Below are 23111 nucleotides of genomic sequence, written 5' to 3' on the forward strand. Positions count from 1 at the left end.
GAATGTAATTTGCTTTTGCCACACTACTGTTTTCACTAATATTATTCTTACCACTTTTATTTATACAACAAGACTGCTGAGGGGCATGTTGGGAGACCAGTGTTTGTTTTGCAGATGTTATAATCTTAAAAGAAAACGTAGGAGCGTGAGTGGAAGGAGGCACAACTTTGGCTACCAAAGGTAATTAAGTATAGTCATAATTTTTACTCATTCAGCATCTTTCATTCAAGGATCTCAGAGCATTTTGTAATCAAGAGTTCATTGAGACTCTCAAACTCTCTTGAGACAGCCAAGCATTATGAACACCATTTATAACAGCAGGGTGCAGGATCAGACTGGTTAAGAATATTGCTGAGGATAAAACTCAGGAATCCTGCCCTCTGATGCTATGGATGCTGAACTAAGCACCCGCTCCAGTCTGAGAAGCTTTTTTTACTGTAATTTATATATATAATCTTTTAATGTTAAGCAAAATATGTAGTCTTCATTTAAGTCACTGGTGTCCTGGGAAGTGTAATGGCCCATGTCACAGCTGACTAAAAATGAGACTACAGATAGTGGGTTAAACATATTTGGTTAACCATTTGTTTGCTGTTATAGTTTTCACATGAAAAAAGCTTAGATTGAAACCTGTCTTGGTGGTGGAAAGTGATGTGATTTTAAGTTTCTTTGTGTATTAAAACAGAAACCCAATTTGCATATTTTAAGTATCTTTTCTAGCATATTCAGGCATCTGGCAAGAAAGCTATATTTAAACTGTTAATACAGTATGAATGCAAGTTTCACATGCAAAATTAGTACCATTAAAATTGTGAGATTTATTTTTCTTTTGAAACAAGTGATGCCCCAGCACTTCTGTTTTTGTTACCTGATAAGGCACTGCAGCTGGGACGGCCTATTTTTTCAATAGGCGACGAACCTGAACCGCAGGGCAGGTGGTGCTCATTGCACAAACACCCAGTCCAACCCCCAGCACCGCATGGTGAATGGCGGTGAGCTCCCTCGTCTCTGCGGTCTGCCGGAGAAGGCACTGCACCAGAGGTGTGTGTAAGCCCGTCGGGCAGTGTCATTTTTCACTGCCTGTGAGAATGGTTGAGCTCTGCCATTGTGAAGTGTTTTGCAAAAGAAAAACTTGAAAAAGAACAAAGCTCAAGTTATTTCCTTGTGTTTTAGGGCTGCTTCTGGAAGGGTAGGTTTTGGAAGGAGAGTACCTTTTTCAGTGGTTTTATTGTGGCCATGAATTGCCTGGGCTAGTTGTGTACTGTGTGAGCAGTATGAATTTTGGAGTATTCCCATTTTTGCTAGGTGTGCCCCTGTGCTTGTCCTGTAAGATGGGAATGTGGCTTGGTTAATAGGAAGACCATGAACTTCGCTTTGGTGTGCCACTCGATGTGACCAGTGTCCCCCGCAGCTCTATAGGTCTTTCAGTAGTACTACCTTGGATTTACACAAGGGAGCTCTGTACAAGTCTCGAGGCTCATCTTCTCCCCAGGCAAGAAGCCCTAGAGGGCACTATGTACCCTAAGATGTAGAGCCAAGATGACAAGAAGTGAATTCAAACCCATCTACAGCACTTCCCTGTGCAGCTTGGGACTAAGGCGTGGAGACTCTCATCTCCTAGGGATGCTCATGGCTCCTACTCTGAAATGCAGGTTTTGACCTGCTGATAGTAGTAAATGTAATGCTTAATTAATTAATGCTTTGAAGGCAGCTCTGGAAGCCTACAGTATTACGACATAAATAGGAGGGGAATTGATAAGCAGCCTATAGGGTCTTTACTGCTGGTGATGATACATGGCAGTAAGAGAGTGCTTGACTCAGCCCAGAGAGTTGTGGCAAGGCAAGCAACTTAGAGCAGAATAAAGCCTTCGATCTTGAAACAAACAGATGAGTTACATATAGGAACTCCTGATGTCATTTTATGAAGCAGTCCAAGCTCTTCCAGCCAAAAACATAGGGCTAAAATAATGCAGTCTCTTTATCCGTGTATTGGTATCCATGTATTGGTATAACGATGCCTCATCCTCCCTCTCAGTAGTACCATCCTTGTGCCTTGAATTCCTGCCTTTTTTAAAAAGTGCCTAAAATGTCTGTTAACAAAGTCAGTGGGGTTAATAAGAAAACATAAAGCAGCCCACTCCCCTTTTCATATGAGATACGCCTTGACAAGTAAAGCGTATTTGTGTAATGATAGGGCCGAGAGGCCCCAGGCAAGATCAGGCACTGCTGCACTTGTTTCTGTGTATACATTTAAGCACCAATGGGACATTAAAATGTAGTATTTTACAGGTGTTCTTATCTGAAATATAATTTAAATTTACCGTTTCCTGAGATAACATGTAAGAAAATTATTACTTAATGAGAAATGGCCAATGTTGCCCCATAAAAATCTAGCTCATCTCCTGTTAACCCTGAATATATTAACAAACCACAGTGTCCAGCAGAAACAACGGCTCTTCCTAATAGAGGTGGAAGCTGTCATTTAACAGTTGTGCTCAGTGCAGGAGCAAGCAGCCGATAGCAGTGTTTACAGATTATCCAACTTTTATAACACCTAGCAAAAATAACCAGCCCTTCCAGATCCAAAACATCAGTGAGAACGTGAAGAATAGCAAGAAAAACTACTTAGTCTGTTTGCACATAATAGAATACAAACAGTCTAAGGACAAAACAGTCATGCTCATTTATTACTGTGCTTGATGATTAATAAAGCGCTCTGTCTCAGTGTAGTCACTTATATCACAGAAGCTTTGAGAGCTTTGCAGGCACTGATTAATTAAGAGAGAAATATTATTAAACCCATTTTACAGAGTAATTAGGGTGCATGTACAGTGATCCTATTGAATTCAGTATCAGTACACACAGACCAAAATTTTGTTTTCATGACTATAAGCTAAAACCTGGGCTCTGGAGAGTAGAAACAGGCGTCTGTATGAGCAGCCTGATTTTCAGAAGCCCTGGGAACTCCTCAGATATTTAAGGATTTTGCATTTTGGCTCTACTGTCTTCCTTTTAAAACTACCAGACAAGAGACCTCCTCTTCCACCTGTCTGTATCCCAGTTTCACAGTGGGAGAAAGAAAGATATTTGGACAAAATTGCAGGCTGTGAAGTTAAAATGGAGAAAAAGGTTTTTTATATTGTTGTTATTATTGCTCAAATTCTGTGTAACTTACTGTCACAGGAGATGGTTGAAACTAAGAGCTTAGCAGGATTAGAATAGGACTGGGAATGTGCATGGATAGCTAAGTGAGGATACAGTTACAATAATGAAGTTTAAAAATAAAGAAAAATATCCTCTAGAGCTTTGAACTAGTTACAAAAGTGTCCTCTTTCAAAGCAAGCCAGTGTTTGATAAATGAGGGCTCTGCTGCCAGAACTGCCCGTTCTGGATTGCTGCTTTGTTGCGGGAAGTGGTGGCAGAGCAGGTAGGCAGCGAGGGAACTGGTGGCTTGCCCCTCTCTGTCATGTACCAGAGGAGACCTCGCTCTTGCCGGCCCAAAGACTTGTGATTTCGGCTGCTGGTGTGGGCAGGAGGTCACTGGCTGTCAGTAGGTACCTCCTCATGCAGGGCAGCTTCTTCAAAGGATCTCGATGAATTATTTTCTGACTAGGAGTAGACCCAGGAACATACGTGCTGCAGGGAATCTAGGCAGAATTGTCTTTTCAGGAATCTGTATGTACTCTGGCAGCTCTAACATTTCACTGGGAAAATAAATCAAGAATTAAAATATTTTTTCCAGTGCATATCCTCTGTAAGAGAGATCCGTTGGCCTTAATTATAAACTGAATTACAGCTGCAGGCAATCTTGATATTTCTTTGGAAGCTCAACTCATGAGAGATGTGGCACCATGCTGGATTTTTGGGTCTGAAAGTTTGCGATTGTTTTGGACAGTCAATAACTTAAATGAAAAAGTATGGTCTTTGTCAGGCCATTGAATAAAAAATGTGCTGTGTTGCTATTTAACTGTTTATTTAACGGATGATCAGTTTTGGTGAGTGAAGTGAAAGGGAAGTGCTAACTTTACGCAGATGAACAAGAAGGAAAAAATGAAAGGGAAAGTAAGTATCAGTGAAAGATGTTTCTGGCTGCCTTTCAGTTCCAAATTGGGCTAATTCTACCTTCTGAAAAGAAGATAATTTTCACGTTTCTGTAATTGGGAACACATAATTGAAGTTATTTTCTCTCAGAGAGAAGAAGCTTCTTCTACAACATTTGCAAATGGACAAGAAAAATGACCACATACTCTAAATGATGGTGCATTCATTACAGCATCATCTTCAGATGTCTTTGCATATTTTGCGCTGTAGTTTTTGCCCATTTGGGTAAAAATTTATATGTGGATGGGGAAGGTTCATGTCGGTGACTGCAGCTCACTAACTGCAGAGCTCCCTTTTCTGGGCAGCCATTCCATCAGAGACAGCTGATTACCAGTGAGGTCTGGAGTAGAAAACATGCGCCAGAGAAGCACTGAAACAAGTATCAACATCGTGTACCAAAATAATTATGCAGTGATTCCACGCGACTGCTTCTTTTGACCTGGCTTTTTAGGAACTGAACTTAATGAGGAAGATGAGCCAGATGTTGCAGTACTTTGAGAGTGGCACAAGCGATTAACTCACTTCCTTTCGTTTGTAGCATGAAGATATTTTCTGCCACGGGGTTTAACCCTGGGAATGCTGGCATTTTCCTAGACATCCCATTAACTAAGCTTGTGGGACAGCGTTTCTTAATGAACACATTTGCATCTGCATATGCGACTGCAATCATCATGCTCTTTCCTGAGGTTGCTCAGTATTTGATGGCAGTAGCAAGGGTTGGACTTGGGTGCTCCTGCTCCCCAAGCATGCTGGCTTTTTGCTGACCAAGGCTCTGTTCCATTTTCATGGGTCAGTTTATCATCCCTGATGCTGCTGCGGTTAGCCAGACAGAGTGATGCTCAGAGGATTTGGGAGGCCATGTTGCAATTCAACCCCAACTTTGACCTGTCTGTAGCTCAGAAATATATATTTGTGTGCATTGAGGCATCGTGAAGAAAAGAGAATGCATGAAGATAGCTGTGGTAGGTTAGACAGCAAATTGGATTTCTAGACAGCCTCGATCATTGTACAGATCAGGAGAAAATAGAGGAAGTTTAATAACAACAATACAACTCTGTTTTATAAGGAAAGCCAGAGTTATATTTTTTCTCTGACCTAACAAAAGAGGAGGAAGGAAACTGTTTTGCTGAAACAAGCATTTTAGGTTGGGCTAAGGTTACACTTCTCTCTCTACGTTTGTGTGTGTGCGTGTCCCAGTAAACTCAATAGCATGTTCATATGCATGAAATGCATTTTCCTGGAGGCACATATAGTCAGCATGTGCCATGCGAGGAGGAAAAAGATGTGCCTAGCACTACTTAAATGTTGGTGAAAAAAGCATAGCATTTTAGTCAAACTAAGTTAAAGCATCTCATAACATTGTGGTTGGTATTTGTTATTTTTGCTGACATTGGGTACTGGATAAGAAATCTGCCTGGTGTGGAAAAGTGCAATGTAGATAAAATACGAGAGCAGCCTATTTATTTTGTGTACAAGGCAACGTGGCCTCTAAAACCAGAGAAAGTCAGACAGAACTGAAAATCTGCAGATTTTGATCTTTCATTTTAAATGGCGCAACCCATGTCCTTACTGAAGCGGGCACGAGCGGGCCCCCCGACTGGGAGGTGTGGAAAGCTGGCGTGGAAGAGAGGGAGAGGCTTCACATACCGTCTGCCCAGCATGCCCTCCTGAAGCCCGGTTGGTGGTGGCCTGCAGATGCGGTGGCTTTGGGTGGGAGAGTGGCCAGCATAGGTCTGCAGTGCTGAGTTCGGCCCCAGCAGGCTGTGTGCAAGGCTGACGATGTGGGGCTCGCAGCAGCCTGGCTGCAGGTTTTGCCTTTCCTTTAGAGCCCACGTGTGTTGATGGGCAAATCGCTTCAGCTCCATGCATCTTTCTTTCCTTTGCTGTGAGTAGACAGCAGCTTGTGCCCTCTATTTTGGTCCACTTATATTACAAGGTCCAAGGGTAAAAGCAGTGTTTCAGATTATGTGTGGACAGAGCCCAGCAGAAAGGCTGGAGCATGGCACTTCCATGCGTTTGTGCCACACTGGTGATTGCTGATGGGGGAAATACAGGGATGGGGGCCATCATCAGCTTTGTGCCATACTGTCTTCTTCCTGCAAAGTCTAGGGAAGGAGTCTCAGTCGATAGGGTGGCAATGGGCATTCCTTTCTGCATGGAAACTGAAATAGTTACAATAGATGGAATAATATTTTAAGAGGCTCTCTCAAGCTAATAAATCCTTGGCTGCACTTGCTGTGTTAAAATATACGTTCAGGCGAGATTCATGATCAGTTCTTAGGAACAAGAGAGCAAAGGAAGAAAATTGGTTGTTCCAAGATTAAATACTTTGCATTTGGCACCTTTAATTGGCTTATTAATAAACCTTTTTTTTTTTTTTTTTTTTTTTTTTTTAGAGTTATAATATTTATTATTGCTAATGAAGTAGTTGTTGACTAGCCTTCTAAAAACAGCCACAAAGCACTGGCCAAGGGCATCTGGGTGTGCTGGGTCAAGTACCTGGCTCTGAAACTCCTGGTCGTATGAGTGGCCTTATTGCCACCAAAATGATATATCCGACAGAGATGGCACTTACATGACTTAGAAAGCAAATGCAAGGCCTGGGCACTATACAGTCCTATCTCCCCATATGAAAAAATAAGTTGGGGTAACCCAACCACATCCGTGTGGTTGCATTTGTACAACAGAGTGTATTGAGCTGCGTGTGGACATTCAGGATTTCCAGATGTTCAACAGCTTCCTCAGAACAACTGCTAGGCATCCAGAAATCCTGGACAAATGCACAAATCCTTGAATATTGATCTGAAAAAAATCCCTGAGCAGAAAAAGAAAACATCTCAGGGAAAACCTGAATGTATGGTAGGTCCAGTCTATATTCTCAGTCAGGGAGGCTGAACGTACAGCAAATGGACCTTGCACAGCCCTCCAGGGAAATTCATCCAGCCAGGGGTTTATTCCAGGTGCCCTGCTGTGACTGTTAGAGAGGCGGGCAGTGGGTGCCGCTGCCGTGTTGTGTGTGCGCGGCAAATCCAGTGCTTCCAGGGAGCACGGTCATGCTGCAGCGCTCATGGGTGCAGCGCCTGCGAGATAGATCAGGTCGACAAGCGAGGGGGATGATGGTGTACAGCTTAGCATGGGGCCTAGAAAAATAAATATGACAAGGTCATGAACATGCAAGTGTTTGGTTTCTGGGAGTGGATGATTGAAGTATTATTGCTAAGCGCCGTTCTGAGACCTTCTCTACATTGATTGATGTCTCATTTGAAATCTCCTTCTTGCCTGAAAGAAAAAAGCATGAAAGCATTTAGTTAATTCTCTTGCAGTGCTTTAAAGCTGCTGTTCTCTGTTGAACATGACTGGCTCAATAAAGATTCATCATGTCAGATGTAGTCTCTCTAAGCCAGGTAGAAGTGGCCACTGTATTGTTTCTCCAGTGATTTTACATTTTCTTCCCATTTAAGTAGGTATGGATCATGGAAAAATGCTTCCATGTAGACTAAGTCTCCTAAATTTCGTATCTAAGGTCCAATCCTCGATGAAGGCAGCAATTAATCAATGAAATCACTGGCTTTACCGAAATGCTGCATTTCATAAATAAGTTAGTTTTTGCATGCAAGTCTTTCAAGAAAGCAGTGCACACAAGGAAAGCTGGTTTCAGCATTTTTTAATCCTGAAATGACCGAGTTTCTCATTATGGACACCAAACTTAGCTTCTTCTAAGAAACTTCTAGGCATGAGGCTATTTCTGTGCTTCTCAAAATATGCCCATACTTCTGCTGTTTTCCAGGGAGAAGACTCACTGAGGCAGACTGCAAATACTGTATGCCAGCTGTTAGCCTATGAAGGCCGAGAGGTCTCAGTTTCTAAGCACATATTAAAACCTTTGTATCCCTAGTCCCTAGTACTAAAAATCCGTGGACCAGCTCCTGCTCTCACTAATGTTAACAGCAGGATTTGTGTCAAAACAAACAAGAGGAGAACATAACTAGCAGCTTGGGATTATCTGTCTTTGTCCATATACTCCACCACTGTAGGAATGATTGTTCTAGCATCTTTTATATTGCGTTGTTAAGTGATGGAAGCTTTTGCCAAATCCAAACTGAAATGCTTCCAAAGCCTTTTTCAGTGTTGGGAAATGTTTGTATCAAGTTATCCTTGGAATAATTTTCTCCTTTATTTATTATTATGTGCTACCCAGTAGACACCTAATTATGAGGCACAGAATACTTCTCATTCTAGGAGGATATATAGCACTACACTGGATGCTTTAGGAGTCCATTTTCATTACATTAAATGGGATTCTTACTTGCGTGGATCCCTTAGGTTTTAAAAAAAGCAAAAATAAGACAAAGAATAAAGTTCAACACTGAAGAGCCAATAGACCCTGTTACTGTGGGCAAATGCCTTTATACCACATCACAGACTGTTTGTCCTTTTTTTTCAGAGTGGGTATCCAAGCTCTGGACCCGCATCAAGCACTCCTGCCTTCAGGCCTGAGGATGAGCTGGAACATCTGACCAAGAAAATGCTGTATGACATGGAGAATCCTCCCTCTGATGACTACTTTGGTGAGCAGTGCCACATCACAAGTGTCTGTAGCCCCTTTCTGTATTTACTGGGTTCAGTAATGGGGAGGCCTGGCAGCTGCGCTGTTAATGTAGTGACATTTGTATTGATGGATTTGCTTTCCATGCTTGGGCTGGAAGTGTAATCATCCATAGGAATTCCTCTTTAATTTCAGCATAAATCTGATGCTCACTTGCTGTATGTTTATAGTCTTTCTGGTTATAAAGTTTAATTTTTCAGTGTCTGGTTCATTTTCACACCATCTGTCCCCAGCTTCTAGGCTACCAGGCTGAATTCAGGTGCAGTGCACTGTCTTGCCCGCCTGCCCCATCCCTTCTCATTGCAGCTGCAAAAAACCTGGCAGTGTAAATCTGTTCTTCTCCCAAGGCATAGATTTTCATTTTCTGTGTGCTGGCATAGATTAAGAGGAAATCAATTTTGAGTCAATCAAGTTGGTTTTACATGGGGACCCGTTAGCCCAGAACTGGGTCCAGCAAGTACGAGGAAGACAGATCTGAACTGATTGGCTCAGAACCATGTCGTCTTCCTTGCCTGAAAAAAGATAAACAGCTAATTTCCCTTTTAATTGGTATAGAATGGAATTATCTCAGGCGTCTATAGGTGTAAAATGTAGATCTTGCCTTTATATAAAACACAGGCAATATGGCCTGTGAACTCTGCATTAAAGTCAAGAGCCTTGGGCATATTTGATGCATCTTGTCTGTTTGCTTACTTTCTTAAAGGCTTGGGTGATAGTGGTGTTGGGAAACAAACTGCTGTAGTTTGTAGAGCTAAAGACTGGGGTAGGCCATTCATTTTGTGCTCTTTATCTTCCTTTATCTCATAATTTCTTAAAAACTTCATTTAGATTGCCCCCTAGGTCTATTTGCTGTAGATTTTGGTTGGACCAAAACATTTCTGGCTTAAAGAAACTTCTGTGGTTTGGTTTAATCAGAAAGCAGGTGGGACGAAGATTTCACTGAATAAACAAGGATCTTGCAGTGACGAGGATCTGATTACCTGAGAAGGTCAAGATGTTCTCATCAAACAAACGTTGCCCTTATAGATGGGGTTGATATCAGTCCCCATTCTCTATCAGTACCTTCTACCTTCTCTGGTCTCCACCCTCACAGCCAAAATGTCTTCTCTATAAACACTGATAGTCATCAGAGTTGATGACTAGCACAGATCTGAGGTGTGAGCAAGAACGACTAACTGAAGAGAGGATAACCAGAGACCTTTTTCTTTGCTGCTGCTGCATTTGACTTCATCTTTGTCCATATCCGTTTGTGTTCACTCTCTGATGTTTTAAAAGCGAAGCAACAACCAAACAAACATAACATGTATTTAGCCATTAGTGTGGGCAGGCAAGAAGGAGAAATCTTTTTCCTGCTCCCTTCAGGCAAATGGCTTGAAGCCCTGAAGCACAAGATTTGATTACAGTAATTTTATTAATGCAGAGCTGTGAGTGGCAGGAGCTGGTTGATGGACCAAAGCCCACCCAGTTCCCCTCACAGCCCAAGAAGGTAGGCAGGTGAACAAATAACTTGGAGATTCACAGGATCCAAGGTCAGAAAGGACCTTGCCATTATACTGCCTAATGTCCTACTCTCAGTTTCTCCCAGAAACATGATTGAATCATGACTTAAAAAAAAAAAATCTAATCTTATCTTAAAGACTTCAAGCAATGGTGAGTCAACCACCTACCCTGATAAGCTGTTCTAGTGATTAATTTTCCTCACAGCTCAGAAATTGCTTCCTGAAGTGGAGCTTTAGTTTTGTTTAGCACTTGTATTTATGAAGCTGAAATGCTCGGGTTTTGCAGACTAATACTGTATCACTAAGATGGCTCTGTTCTGTTTGAGAGTGTGGTGCATCAAAGTTTTTTCATCCAAAAGGGATGTATAGCTCAAAGGGTTGGAACATAAAGTCTCTCAATGTTAGGTCATCAATTTGGCTATCAGATGGAAGGTCAGACCAATGCCATGCCAATAGCAAAAAAAAAGCATTCAGAAATGTTGCCAGTGTTGTTTATATAAGTGGTAGCATGATCAAAGACGGAATAACCATGCATGATGCAAGCTGGAAGATGAAAACCAAGCACCAACCTTAGTCCTACCTTGGGCAGGTGATGTTTAATTACAAGTTGCACCTGACTGATCTAATTGCACTGAGTCTGTGCCACTGAAGGTCATCTTTGAAGCAGTGTCCAGCCTTGGCATTTTTGATGTGCAGAAGAACCGTGTGTTAGGCTGAATGATTCCTCATCTCTCTGAGCATGTTGTGCCCCATGCAGCCACTGGGGAGACATGGCCACAACTGATTATATATCTACCAAGAAAAACATAAAACAAAACCAGCAGTTCTGGAGCAGAACTGCTTTTTATGGTTGGATGGAATCAAAGAGGTGGGCTGCCCTCAGCCTCCTAGGTTTCTTCCAGCCTGAGCTACTCCCAGACGAAGATGCTCTCTGGAGTCACAGTGGATGGGGCTTTTTGATATGGCAATGCAGGCCAGGAGTTTTGTACTAATTCTGGCTATGTCACAGCTAAATACCCATCTACTTGAGCTGTCAGCCAGTGCCTTTCAGTAGCTTCATGCTCATGTGGAAAGAACAAATTAAGTGTGGGAGGAAAAAAAAGAGTCTTTCAACTTGGGTTAAATGTCTCAACCAGTATCTCTGCCTTTGTTCTTTATTTGTTTAGCATGGTAGCATGGATTGTACAAGATTCATATGGCACATTGATCAAATAATCAGAAAAAGGACAAATGGGCAGAGACATTGACTCTGATTTGCATTAAATATCTTCTGCCTGAGGTCTAAATGCCATGGTAATTGTAGCATACCAGATAGCTGTCAGCTAATCACTTTTATTAGTTTGAATTTAGAAAACTGGATTTCAGCATATTAAAAGTTGGTTAAGAGCAGATAGGTTTTGAATTGAGGAATCTAATTAACCTTGCTAGAAAGCTGCAAGGCGTTATATTAAGTCATGAAAATAATTTGTTGGAATAATTACATTTGAACTGTCAGGCTGGAGAAAGGTCATTTTACTTGGCCCGTCAGCACTCTGGGATCTTTTCTGTAACCATCTTCCTTCTGCAATTTCACTTGCTGTATCTCTGGTTTTCGATCAAGCCATCTTGATTCTGGAATCAGCATGGGCAGAGTGGTGGTTCCTGGGGAGGGAAGAGGATTAGGAGCCGTTAAGGTTGTCTCCTTGCCCTGGAAATGCTGGCGGGTACTGCTGGAAGACTGGGCGAGCTGAGTTCAGAAGCAGGACAGCCAGCACTTCTATCAGGTCTGTGCTCACTACACCTCTCTGCAGCTTCCCTGGGTGGAAATTACTGAAGGTGGTTTCAGAGTTGGAGGAACTGTTCTAGCCAGTGACCACTCGTGCAAGCACACACAGCTGGCAGCACAGCATGGTTCTCGCTGCGTTCCCGGGAAGCCCGGGTGCATGGTGAGAGCCAGAAGCAGCATGCTGGAGACACGCTTTGGAGCAGTAAGATCACAGTTTGCAGCTGTTTGTTGCCTAGGCTTACCACAGCAGCATGATCCAGTCACTGGGAAATCCTCTAGCTGCCATTGGCAAGGCAGTGCTTAAGCATGGAAATATCTTCACTAAGCATAATAATTAAAAAAAAAAACCCACTGTGAATTTTTAGGCGTTAAGCATGCATGCTGGGTATTCTGCCTAACTGAGTGTTGCTGAAAAGCCACACCACCGTACTGAGTCTAAGCACCCGATCTTTGGTCTATGTCCCCTTCTACCCTCCTGTAGGTTATGGAGTGACTTATGGAGTGCCTTCTCCTGGGAAGTCCTTGGCAGATCAGCAAATTAAAGTCTCTTAAGTCTAAGCTACTCTTCCTTCCTTGCTGCTGATTCAGTTGCTGATCTGTGGTAGTTGGCTGTCTTTAATCAAATCCCTTTTTATTAGAAAGGATTCCCAAATGTGTTATGCACCATGCAGGAGGTTTCTCTCTGTCAAGCCCTCCCTGTTGATAAATGCACTATTGTAGATAGGCATGTCTGATTTGTTGAAAAAAAAAGAATACTTTCTGGAGTGGAAATTGGGTAAGGCTGGGGGAGTAGAAATGGATATTTACAGGCGATCAGGATGAAACCATCAAAATTGTTTGTTGGCCACCATGGGAAATTAAAGCCCTTGATTTTGCATTAAGAAAAACAAAATGCACACACAAAGGTCACAACTGTTCTGGACCACTGTTTCAAGTCTCATAGAAAGAAGTGACTTCTGGCAACTTATCAGTCGCTATCACCATGCAGACAGTGCTGATTAAGACTGGAAAAGTGCCATTGGGGCCCCTCATCTCCTGTTGCCTTCTGGACTGTGTCCCAGCTGAGTCACTCCCCACAGCAGAGGAGTTTCCCTGACTGGTGGGAAGAAACTTTCACTGGTATTTTACTGTAAGCTCTCAGAGCTACCAAAGGAGCGACTGGGTTTATGTATTTGATAATGTTGTGGTCTCCTTTTGTAGTTCCAGTGTGCTGTAGGGATGTGCATGGGGAGAAGAGTGGTACTAAGATGGTCCTGTTGAAACTATTCATGTTATGCAGTAAAGGGACATTGATTTATCTCAGGGCTGATAATTCAGGATATGTAGTTTTCTTATGTGTATTTGCTGTATGCCCTGACTGAAAATGGGAGAGGTGGTGCAGAGTTAGGCTGAGAAGCAAGGCCAACAAGCAGGATGCTTGACCTCCTTTTCTGTTTCTCATCCTGACCTCTCATAAGACTCATGGCAGATCATTTTACCTTTCCAAACTCCCTTTTTTCCCCCTTTCACCCTATTTGCAGGGCACTTAATCTGCATAGTCCTTCAGACAAGAGCTGATTAACAGCAGCAGCTGTATGAGTGCCCCCCATGGAGAAGCCTTCATCTCCAATGGTTCTTTGAGATGCTGTGTCACGGTTAAGACTAAAAATGATAAGTGGCAGCAGTATTGAATCTGTCAAGGCTCTGTCAACCTTTCCACTCGCTAGCTTTGTGTCTCCATTAGGCTTCCATTCATAAGCTAAAAATCCTTCACTAGGACCAGAGACCTGGTGACTGAATGGCATCGAAGGTGTTCCCTAGTTGTACTTCTTGAGAGGCAGGACATGGGTTAGCAGGTAGCAGTCCAAGTAAGATACAGGAGGGAGTGTCGTAGAGTCATAGAAGCTTCAGATGAGGAGGCATGCTAGTCTGTCCGGATACGGCTTCCTTCAGTTCATGTTGTCTTTGTTTCCTTTGACATGGCTCTGTGCACTGAACAGTTCAAATGCCTCTAAATGGAACATGTTCTGCACTGAATTTCAGTTTTCATCAGGTATTTCCATAGCCTCTAAGAGGCTCAGGTAGCCTCTTGGATTCATCTGAATTACCACCAGAAAAAGAAAATGAAAGTTGTCATATCTTGCCTGTATTCCTAGGTCTCTTCTGAAAAGGTTTTCATTAAAAGATGCAGCTTATTATTACATGAGCATAATTACATCGTAATTTTGCCATGTAATGTGATGTGTCATCACGCCTTTTGTTTAAAGGCAGGGTTTCTGGTGCAGATAGCATATGTCCTCATCTGAACAACATCTGGGTCAGAAAATAGTAGGTTAGATTTTCAACAACTGATGAGCCGACAGTCATTTTCTGTTATGTAACCGCTCACAAAAGCAGGAAGAACAGACATATAATGGGGACCCTTTTCTCCATTGTAGTTCAAGTTATTATTTTTTACATTCAAGCCATATTCCAGCATTTGCACACAGGCTACAAAGGCTGGGAGCAGCCTGCGCTCAGGGAGGTCATAGTGCGGTACCATCAACATCCAGCTGCCCTCTTGTGGCCTGCCGCAAGGGGAGTCACCCTCCCTCTGCTCCCCAGGGGCTTTAATTACTCTGATAAATGGCTTTCAGAGCCTGTTTTTTCAGTCTCACTTCTGTCAATGCTTGCCACCCCGATCTAGCTTTCAGTGTGTCCTGTGACTGCCAGCATCCTTGCACAGCAAGTGCAGGTAGAGTTTGGAGAACAAATTTCTAAGGATAGTCTCAACACAACCTACAGGATGAATTTTGGCCCACAGCTCCAAAGCAGGAAGAGAAAATGAGGAGGCCAGTGAGTAGTTGGAGAGCAAAATATACCATGTCTACATACACTTATCTCCAGCCATGAGAAAGACAAGAGAAAACAAGGATGCAGAGGCCATGAGCTGCTTCAAGTTGCTCTTCAGCATTTGAAAGACTGGGTAAATGGATGCAAAAGTTTGATTCTTCCTGCTGTTGAAGTGATCCACGTTCTACTCTGCGGTAACTGTGGGAAAAATGTTTTGTGAAGCTAAGCACCTAGATATTTTTATGCCAGGGTTCTTAGTCTTATAAAGTCTTGAGTTTTGAGTGCACATCTTTTAATGAAGATCAAGCAGATGCAGCAATCGGGAGTGAGTGAAGGTTGCACTCCTGTAAGCCCTGAGCACCTGGTACCCACATGTGCCAGGAGGCAGGAGACTTGTGTTCCCTTTCTTCTCTCCACACAAGAGTGGACGAGACTTTGCATCATGAGTGTTTCTGAAGCACAGTCTCTTCAGAGACCAGCACTGCTTCACAGATGTGATCTAAATCTTGCATCAAAACCAAAATTACCCTTTATTACTGTAGGTGATAAAATGCCAGCTGGAACAGGTAGCAAGCAGCATGACTTCCTTGGTGTTTTTAAGTCCCTGGTTTAGCTTGAATTGCTGGCAGTCAACCTAGACATGTTTTTACTTTTAAACAGAACTGATTTGATGCAGAAGTCATTTAACAGAGAATAACTGCAGAGTACAAGCTAGCATTTTAGCAAAGATATTTCCATGATCACCTGTGTGCTGTGAAGGAAAGGTGGGTTTCAGGCCATGAGTGGAATTAGGTTTGTTCCAACAATCAATAAATGAAAGCTGACAATTTCCTGCTGTCTTCTAAGAGGAGTGAAAAGTGATAATGAAATATCAGGGATGTGTCTTTCTAAATAAAGTACAGCAGTATTCTACAGGTTTCTTCAGCATGTTTAAAAATGAACATACCCCTGGACAAAAAATTAATCCGTGAGGGTGGTAGATATATCTTATGTTGTGATAGGGCCCTTACTTGCGCTAGGAGCTGTACAAATGGATAGCAAAGCTCAGTCTCCTTCTGAAAAGACTTTGGACAATGATGAGGCTACTAGCCAAACCCCCAAAATTAGTAGTTCTACATGAAAACCAAGCAAATTTTTCTACTTTTATTTGAGAAGCCGTTCAAAGAGAATCCAGCTTGTTCATGATAAACTTGCACACCCAAAGAAAACTCTCTATGGACTGTAATAGCTGAAGAATTGATAATGAGCCATCAAGTCTGCCTGCAGGTCATTAGTCCGTAGCTAACTCAGGTCATTAAGAAGCGAAAGTGTGACCTACCTTATGGCTGTTTCCTGCCCCACATGAAATGAGTTGGCTGGTCTCAGGGGGGTTCTCTGTGGGTACATCATCACCTTACTAAAAACCATAAATTGTGGCACCCGGCGGACCCTTGGTTGGGAATCTCCTCGAGGAGGCCAGGAGCTGGAGGTAGACTGTTAGTCTGGGCGCATGTGGGATGGAGAAGGTTTGTTCTCCCTCTCCTCCTGTTAGATCTGTTTTATGGAGACGAGTGAAACCAGGAGTTTCCATCCAGGATTTCATAAGCACTAAATTCTCACGCACAGGTATTTTAAGAGGGGGTGCATGTATGTGTGTCTATGAATGAGTGAGAATGTTTTTGTGGTTTGTAGTTTTATAGAAATAATTTTCACTTCAGGTAGAGCTTTGGAGTGTTTTAAGCCTCAAGACATTCTTTTTTGGTCATAACTTATGGCTAAGTTTTGGAGAGAGATACAGGCAGTCAGGTTTGGAGGTGGCATTAGAAACTACACTTCCAGCCATGCAGTCCTGTACAAATCTTTGTCCCAGTAATAGGAAAACAGTTTAATTTCTCTTTGTTTTGAGTTAGTTATGTACATGACCTGGCATAAATGAAGCCTTTTTTTGCTTTTTTAAAACTGAAAACAGCTCACCTATTATTTGAAGCTGGTCGCACTAAATCTGCAGTTGCTTCCATGTTATTTTATGGCTTATTTGTACTGCAGTAACATCTAAGGCCTGCTAGCAAGACTGTGGTCACGCTGCACTATGTGCAAATTAAACATGAAGTAGGAAACAGTATGCATCCCTCAGAGCTCCCAAACTGAAAATATGGCAAGGACCAGGAAATGATTATTGTCCTTAATTTACAAACGAGGGGCTGACTGGCAGGGTTTAGATGACTCAGCCAGAGTCATGCAGAGAACCAGTAGCAAAGTGGGAATTGAGCCTAGAATTCCTTAAAGTCCCATGGCTTACCCACAGCCGTGACCACCCTCTTTATTTTATGTGAAAATCAAGACAATGGACTTGTGAGCCTTGTCTGATGAGAAGTCACAACTGATCTAAGGCTCTTCCCAGCATTTAGATCCCAAGCCCTATTTTCCAAGGTTAACAACAGGGCTGTGAAAATAAGAAGAGGGGGGGGAAAGCGCTCCAGGATCGCACTTGGTAATTTTAACTGCTGTTAATATAATGTACTCACTAATGCTATCACACTTCAGCATTTAGATAGTTCAAGGCTATTAGGAACATTGATAATTCACCATAGCAATCTGTTACTTTCCAGTCTAGCAATCACCGTTCCACAGGGGTAGGCGGGGGGCACGGTGTAGCATTTGTTTTTTCTTCTTCTGGTGGCATTTGTCTCATGCTGTCTTTTTTGATATGGTGGTTGGTCTCTTGCCAGTAACTTTTGGGGGTATTTTGAGTGTCATTTGAAGTTTAGTTGGGGGGAAAGGCCAGATTTTATCTGAGAGTGAAATGTAGTAAAAAAAGAATTAAACAGGGCTGTCTCATTTGCTGAGTGTTCTCCTCCAGCCTGTTCTCTTCTGATGGAAATGCATCAAAACTGTTTGGTTTTTTCTTTCTTTTCTTTATTTTTTTTAAGGAATCGCTTTGACTCAGATTGTGTGAGATGAATCATAACCCACTTTCTCATCTGAGATGTTAAAAAAAAAAAAAAAAAATTCCAGCTCTGCTACCAGTGTCAGCATAATCAATACACAGAGTGTTTCTCGGTGGTGAAAAGAGGTTGGGGAGGATTAAAAGAATGAAAAGAATCAAAAGTAACCAAACTTTCCTGCTGCTTTTAGTGAGCTGCACTGTTTTCACGTCTGCAAATGCACCTTGCTGTTCACCATGTCATTTTGGACATGAACACAGTTTTCACGTCTCTGGTTACAACTCAAGGTCACAAGCAGTGCTCAAAAGTCAGGAGACTGTCATCTCAAACTGGTAGGCAGTTCAGGAGAAGCCAGCCCTGGCAGACATTTGGGATGCTACCAGCAGCTGAGAGTAAACCTGTTTCGACTTGTGAAACTTGCTGTTAAGGCGTCACCTGCCTAGACTGTGCCAGCGCCGATTTTGTCAGCTGATTAGGAGAGCGGCAAAGCCCCGTGCCTGTCCCGTGGCCCTGCCTGAACCAGTCCCATTGAGGGAAATGGAAAACTTCAATAGCAATAGGATCACTGTGGGTGCAAACTGAAGACGTGAGACCACATCTGATACCTCGTCACCAGCTTTCATTTATGAACTTGCTCATTTGCATTTAATTTTCCTCTTTTTTTCTTGTGTGTCTGCCAAGGCATACACAGAGATGTAGAAATAATTACCTCTGTTAGTGTGAGCTAAGAATGAGAGCTTAACCCCTGAAAAACTATGTTCACAGCACCAGGGTCAAAAGGGGACAGGACAGGTAGGTGTATGGGGTTTAACAGTTAACGACATTAATTTCCACATGGAGCACAGTGGTTCAGTAAAACTCCAAGGCAATAACAGACTCCTTTGTAGAGAGTTTAGAGGCGTGGGTGCAACCATCTTCCAAAGTGTAAGGCACTGCCCGCAGCTAAAGAGAGGCACCTGAACTTGGGATGTGAATGATTTTCTCTTATAGATCCTTCCAAATTACTGCCCCAGCCATGCTAAACTATTTGTTTAAAGCTGTGAATCGGGCCGTATTCAGTTAGCAACAGTGTTCAGCTTTAATATACAATTTCCTCAACAAATTCTGGTTTCAGACAATAGCTCGAGAGGTTAATAACTTACTATCTACTGAGCGCGTGTTCTCATTCTGTCTGTGCTGTCAGGGGCAGACCGAGTAGATGATGTGCAGGATTTTATGTGCGGGCGTGTTGGAAGTAGAGGAAGTTTTTGGGGGGGTTTTGGATTGGTTTGTTGTCATTTAAAATTACACTCTGAAAAAAAACAGCTTTTAAAATGCCACTATTTCCTCATTATCTGATTGCCCTGAAAGGCAAATGAGTTCAACTGCTGGCTTCCAAAAAACCTGCAGAGAGCCTCAAGTCTTTTACCTTGACTTTTCTCTTGTGTTGATGAATGGCTGGGACATGACAACACTGACTTTCCACCTCTTTTTAGCACAGGGATTGTTTGTGATCACATGAGCTAAGGAATTGTGTCGGCTGAGCTTTCCTGGAGGGAGACATTTGGAAGGGACGCTAATGTGGGTCATTTATGCTCTGCAGAAGACTGTCATGTGCAGTCAGCTCTTCTGGACAGGAAAGTCCTAGCTATCGTCGTTGCCAACATGGAGCTAATTCCGGCCATGTGCTCTCATTGTCATGTCCACGTGCTGGGCAGCTGCTTCGCATTTCTGTCCCTGGCTGAAATTAGTAAGAATCCTAAAATGCATCTACACATGCACACATGCGCATGTGTGTGTGTGCACCTGCACACACATATGTATATAGTGCAGGATGCTGCATGGACCCTGGATTCTAATGGCGTTCCCTTCTTTCCATTCTCCATCTCAACATCTTGCATCAACTGATGCAGCTTTCAATGCCTACATGGTCTTATGAAGTGTGACAGTGTCTAGTGTTGGTAAATCCAATGTGTGTGTTTAGAGGAGGGGGAGGGAGGTATGGAGGGAGGACAGGACTGGGGAGGATATGGCTACAATAAGAGTGGATGTTTGAGTGGGACATTTCTAAATATTCTATCATATATCTGTATGTGTCTAAAACCATTGGTTTCTTCTAAAGATAAAATGGCAAAGAACAGGCTTCAGTGTGACATGCTTACATAATTCTGTTAGGCCACTTCTGATGGCCACAACCTACAACCATAACCTCTTATTCTGTGTATACTCAATTTCCATGCAAGGCAATGATAAGAGGAGTGGAGTGAAAAAGGGAGATTGCTTACGGTCAGAATTATTTCCACTGTTCTTTCACAGGCATAATTCAAAAGGTGAAGGAAGTGGAGCATGTGCACTGCAGATGTGCACAGCTGGTTCATTGCCCTCTCTATGGCATCCCTTCTTGAGAAGGCTGGCTGAGGAGAGCCAGAAGTGCTGTGTCAGTTATATGGCCAGCTCCTAGTGAAAGCTTGTAATTTAAACTCTTTCAGTCTCTTTCTGCACTGCTGTCTCTATACCAAGTGAGGAAAGGAAACTGCCCTGTTTGCTCATGCAGGGGAGAGACACATACTTTCGGGTCTAGAGGGCTTAGGTGAAAAACTGCGCAGATAACACATGATTCAGGAGCCTCCGCAGGAGGGTCAGAGAAGGGCATCTGAAAAGAGGTCACCCCCAAACTTAGGGCAGAGGGACATTGCTGTTCTGGGATTGCAGATATGTGCCCTAAGCTAGCCCTGGTCATGCCATGTTCATGAGTAAATGGCTTTGTTTGTAAGGCCCATTGATTTAAGTGTGGTTTGGTCTTTTAAACAAAAACAATACTTCATAGAAAGCCAATTAGTCTTGCCATCTTGGTGGTTTTTCTGTTATTATAGCAGGGCATTGGGTGAGGAGCCATAACGAAGCTCAGGTCTGCCAATTTCATCTTCCTTGTGTTTTGTGCAATTGCAAGGTGTTCACACACAGTTTTGCTGCCTATTGCCCTTTGGTGAACAACTTTCTTTCATATAGAAGGGAAAAGAAGGAGGCTGATGTGTGGCCTTGGGTCTCTGGTAAATGACCAAAGTCCTGAGACTATGAATAACAGCTGTTAGGCAGCAAGTAGGAATGGTGTGCATCCAGCAAATGTCTGATTACAAGAGCTGTTCTGGCCTAGGAAAATTGCAGCTGTTCGGAAGAACAAGTAACATGTTACAGGATGATGTTTTGGAGCATGGTCTAATCGTGACACATAGTGGGTCACATCTCAATAGGTGTGTGTTGACTAGAAGATGCTCAAACTGACATCAGCTTGGCTAGAGGTCTGGCTGACTAAATATAGCCTAAGCTCTCAGGAGATCAGTGTGCGCAGTGGCTTCATGCTTGTGCTCGGGGGACAGAGGAGAACAACACAATACGCAGTGGAAATAACGCTATAAAATGAGATATTCATATTGTTTCCCCTGGGCAAGTGTTTTACTAATTTTGTGTCCCTCTTAGCTAGGAATATCCCATGGTGACCCTTAGTACCCCAGGCAGGGCTCATCTGCAGGAAAAGAAGATTCTAAGTCTTTAGTCTGTGGTTTCCAAAATGTTAGTCTATCTTTCTTGATATGGAGAGGTTGCTTTGACATTCTTGTGAAGCAGGACTGGAATTCAGACTTTTTCCAGGTGTTCTAATGTTTGGACATGGATCTGAAGCTTAACTCAAATGCTTCTGGAGTCATCTTGTCTAGAACATGGGCTGGAGACTTCCCAGGAGCTGCATGATACATGTTATTTCACAGGTGCTCATCTGTGCTGAGGCTGCAGAGGGGGTTGCATAGAGCAGTGCAAAACAATGAAAGATATTTCCAAAATGTTTGAAGTCTCAAACATTTGCATTGGGTCTCATGTTGCTGCAATTCTGTTTTGGATGCTCACTTTTGCAAGTTGTAGCCTTTCAGTGGGACGAAAATCTCCCACACGGTTTCCTATGTTGGGGTGTGAATAATAGCTTCCCCAATCTACCCATCGCATCTGACTTTGTCAACATAACAGAGTTGCATCATTTTAGGTGCAAATGGAAACCGACTGACTTAAACCAACGTTGGCTTTCTGGGATTGGTCGTATAAATTCAAAAGTACCTGAAGTTGACTAAGTTTATATCAGTTAAAATCAGGCTTGAGGTAAACTGAAATGAGTGTCTCTACATGTACCTCAGATCTAAATTTGGAGGTCTAGTGACTTTCAAATTATTCTGTTATCGCACGTAAACAAGTCCATCAGTTTTCCCTACTGTCATACCAAAGTGCTTAATGAGGATTAAATATACTTACTGTCTTTGCAGTGAACTCCCATGTATGTAGGAAACCAGTAAAGAGCACCCTGGAAGTTCAGAGCACAACGATTTGCCAACTTTCTTCATATGGAAGTTGCCGTCATTGGTTCGGGATGTTCAGGAGGTTTTTCAACACTGAGTTTTTGGCAAACGCTTATAATGCCCGTTGATGATAGCTTTTGCTAATGCCCGCTCAAGGGCATTGGACTGGCAGGACTCATCATGACCTCTGGATTTCGGATCGGTCCTTTCCCATTGGTTGAGCCCTGTCACGAGGAGGGAAAGCTTTTGGGGTTTCAGTTTCCATGGGCGCAAAATTCTCAGGTCAAGAATTGTGTGAATAATTCAGGAGACAGGGATTGGTGCCCTTCGCGCGGAAGCCAATTTAGAAAGAACCTTCCGTCTTAGAAATGTGATGAGTAATACTTTGAGTGTGCCTTTGTAGATGCTGATCAACATCAGAGACTCCTCATGGAGGACTTCAGGTTAAATGTCAGGACAATGTGTATCGTGATAAATATGGATCAGAACCCACATTTCCCATGTCTCCTACTGTTAGTCAACAGGTCCTAGAGTCTAAACCACCACCTCAAACAAAGCAGTCTTAGGGCCACTAAAGAGCTTGGCTTTATGGTGTGCAGGTTTTTTTAACTTACTATTTTTTAAGCCTTGCGAATTATGTATCAAAAGCTGTAGGATGTGTGAGAGTGACACATGCAATTGTGCAGATGGGTTTTCCACATACTTTCTTTAAATAAAAAATATTTTTTATAAATATGTATCTCATATTTTACACTAATTCACTTCTAATGGAGGCCAAGCAAGAAAACTTTTCTTTCCTTTTCCATCAAGCTCTGAGAATGTGACAATCAGGTGAGAATAATTATCTGTGGGTACTTGATATCGTACTGCTCCATCATGGACTCCAAATATGCAGTGTGTGCCACAGGGAGGTCATTTTGAAAATAGTTTAGAGAGTTATCAGTATCACTTTCCATTTACCTCAGCCAGTAAAAGCAGGTCCCATGACCCAAAGGATAAGCAGAATTGTAATTATTGCATAATTACATGAGTATAATTAATAAGGTGTCACCAACATCAAATGTTATTTTAAAAGGACTTTTGCTC

At 42.6% G+C, this 23111-nt stretch overlaps 1 protein-coding gene across 1 annotated transcript in view; it reads left to right on the plus strand.

Annotated features, from left to right (window-relative positions):
- The window catches only part of LOC104123373 (LIM domain containing preferred translocation partner in lipoma), a 337288-nt gene that overhangs the window by 246247 nt on the left and 67930 nt on the right, over positions 1-23111 (plus strand). The window contains exon 10 of the mRNA XM_035891237.1: positions 8546-8669. Within this exon, the coding sequence (XP_035747130.1) occupies positions 8546-8669 (124 nt within the window). The remainder of the gene's footprint in view (positions 1-8545; positions 8670-23111) is intronic.

Source organism: Egretta garzetta, unplaced genomic scaffold (genome assembly GCF_000687185.1).
Source record: "Egretta garzetta isolate BGI_Z169 unplaced genomic scaffold, ASM68718v1 scaffold333, whole genome shotgun sequence".
NCBI lineage: Eukaryota > Metazoa > Chordata > Aves > Pelecaniformes > Ardeidae > Egretta > Egretta garzetta.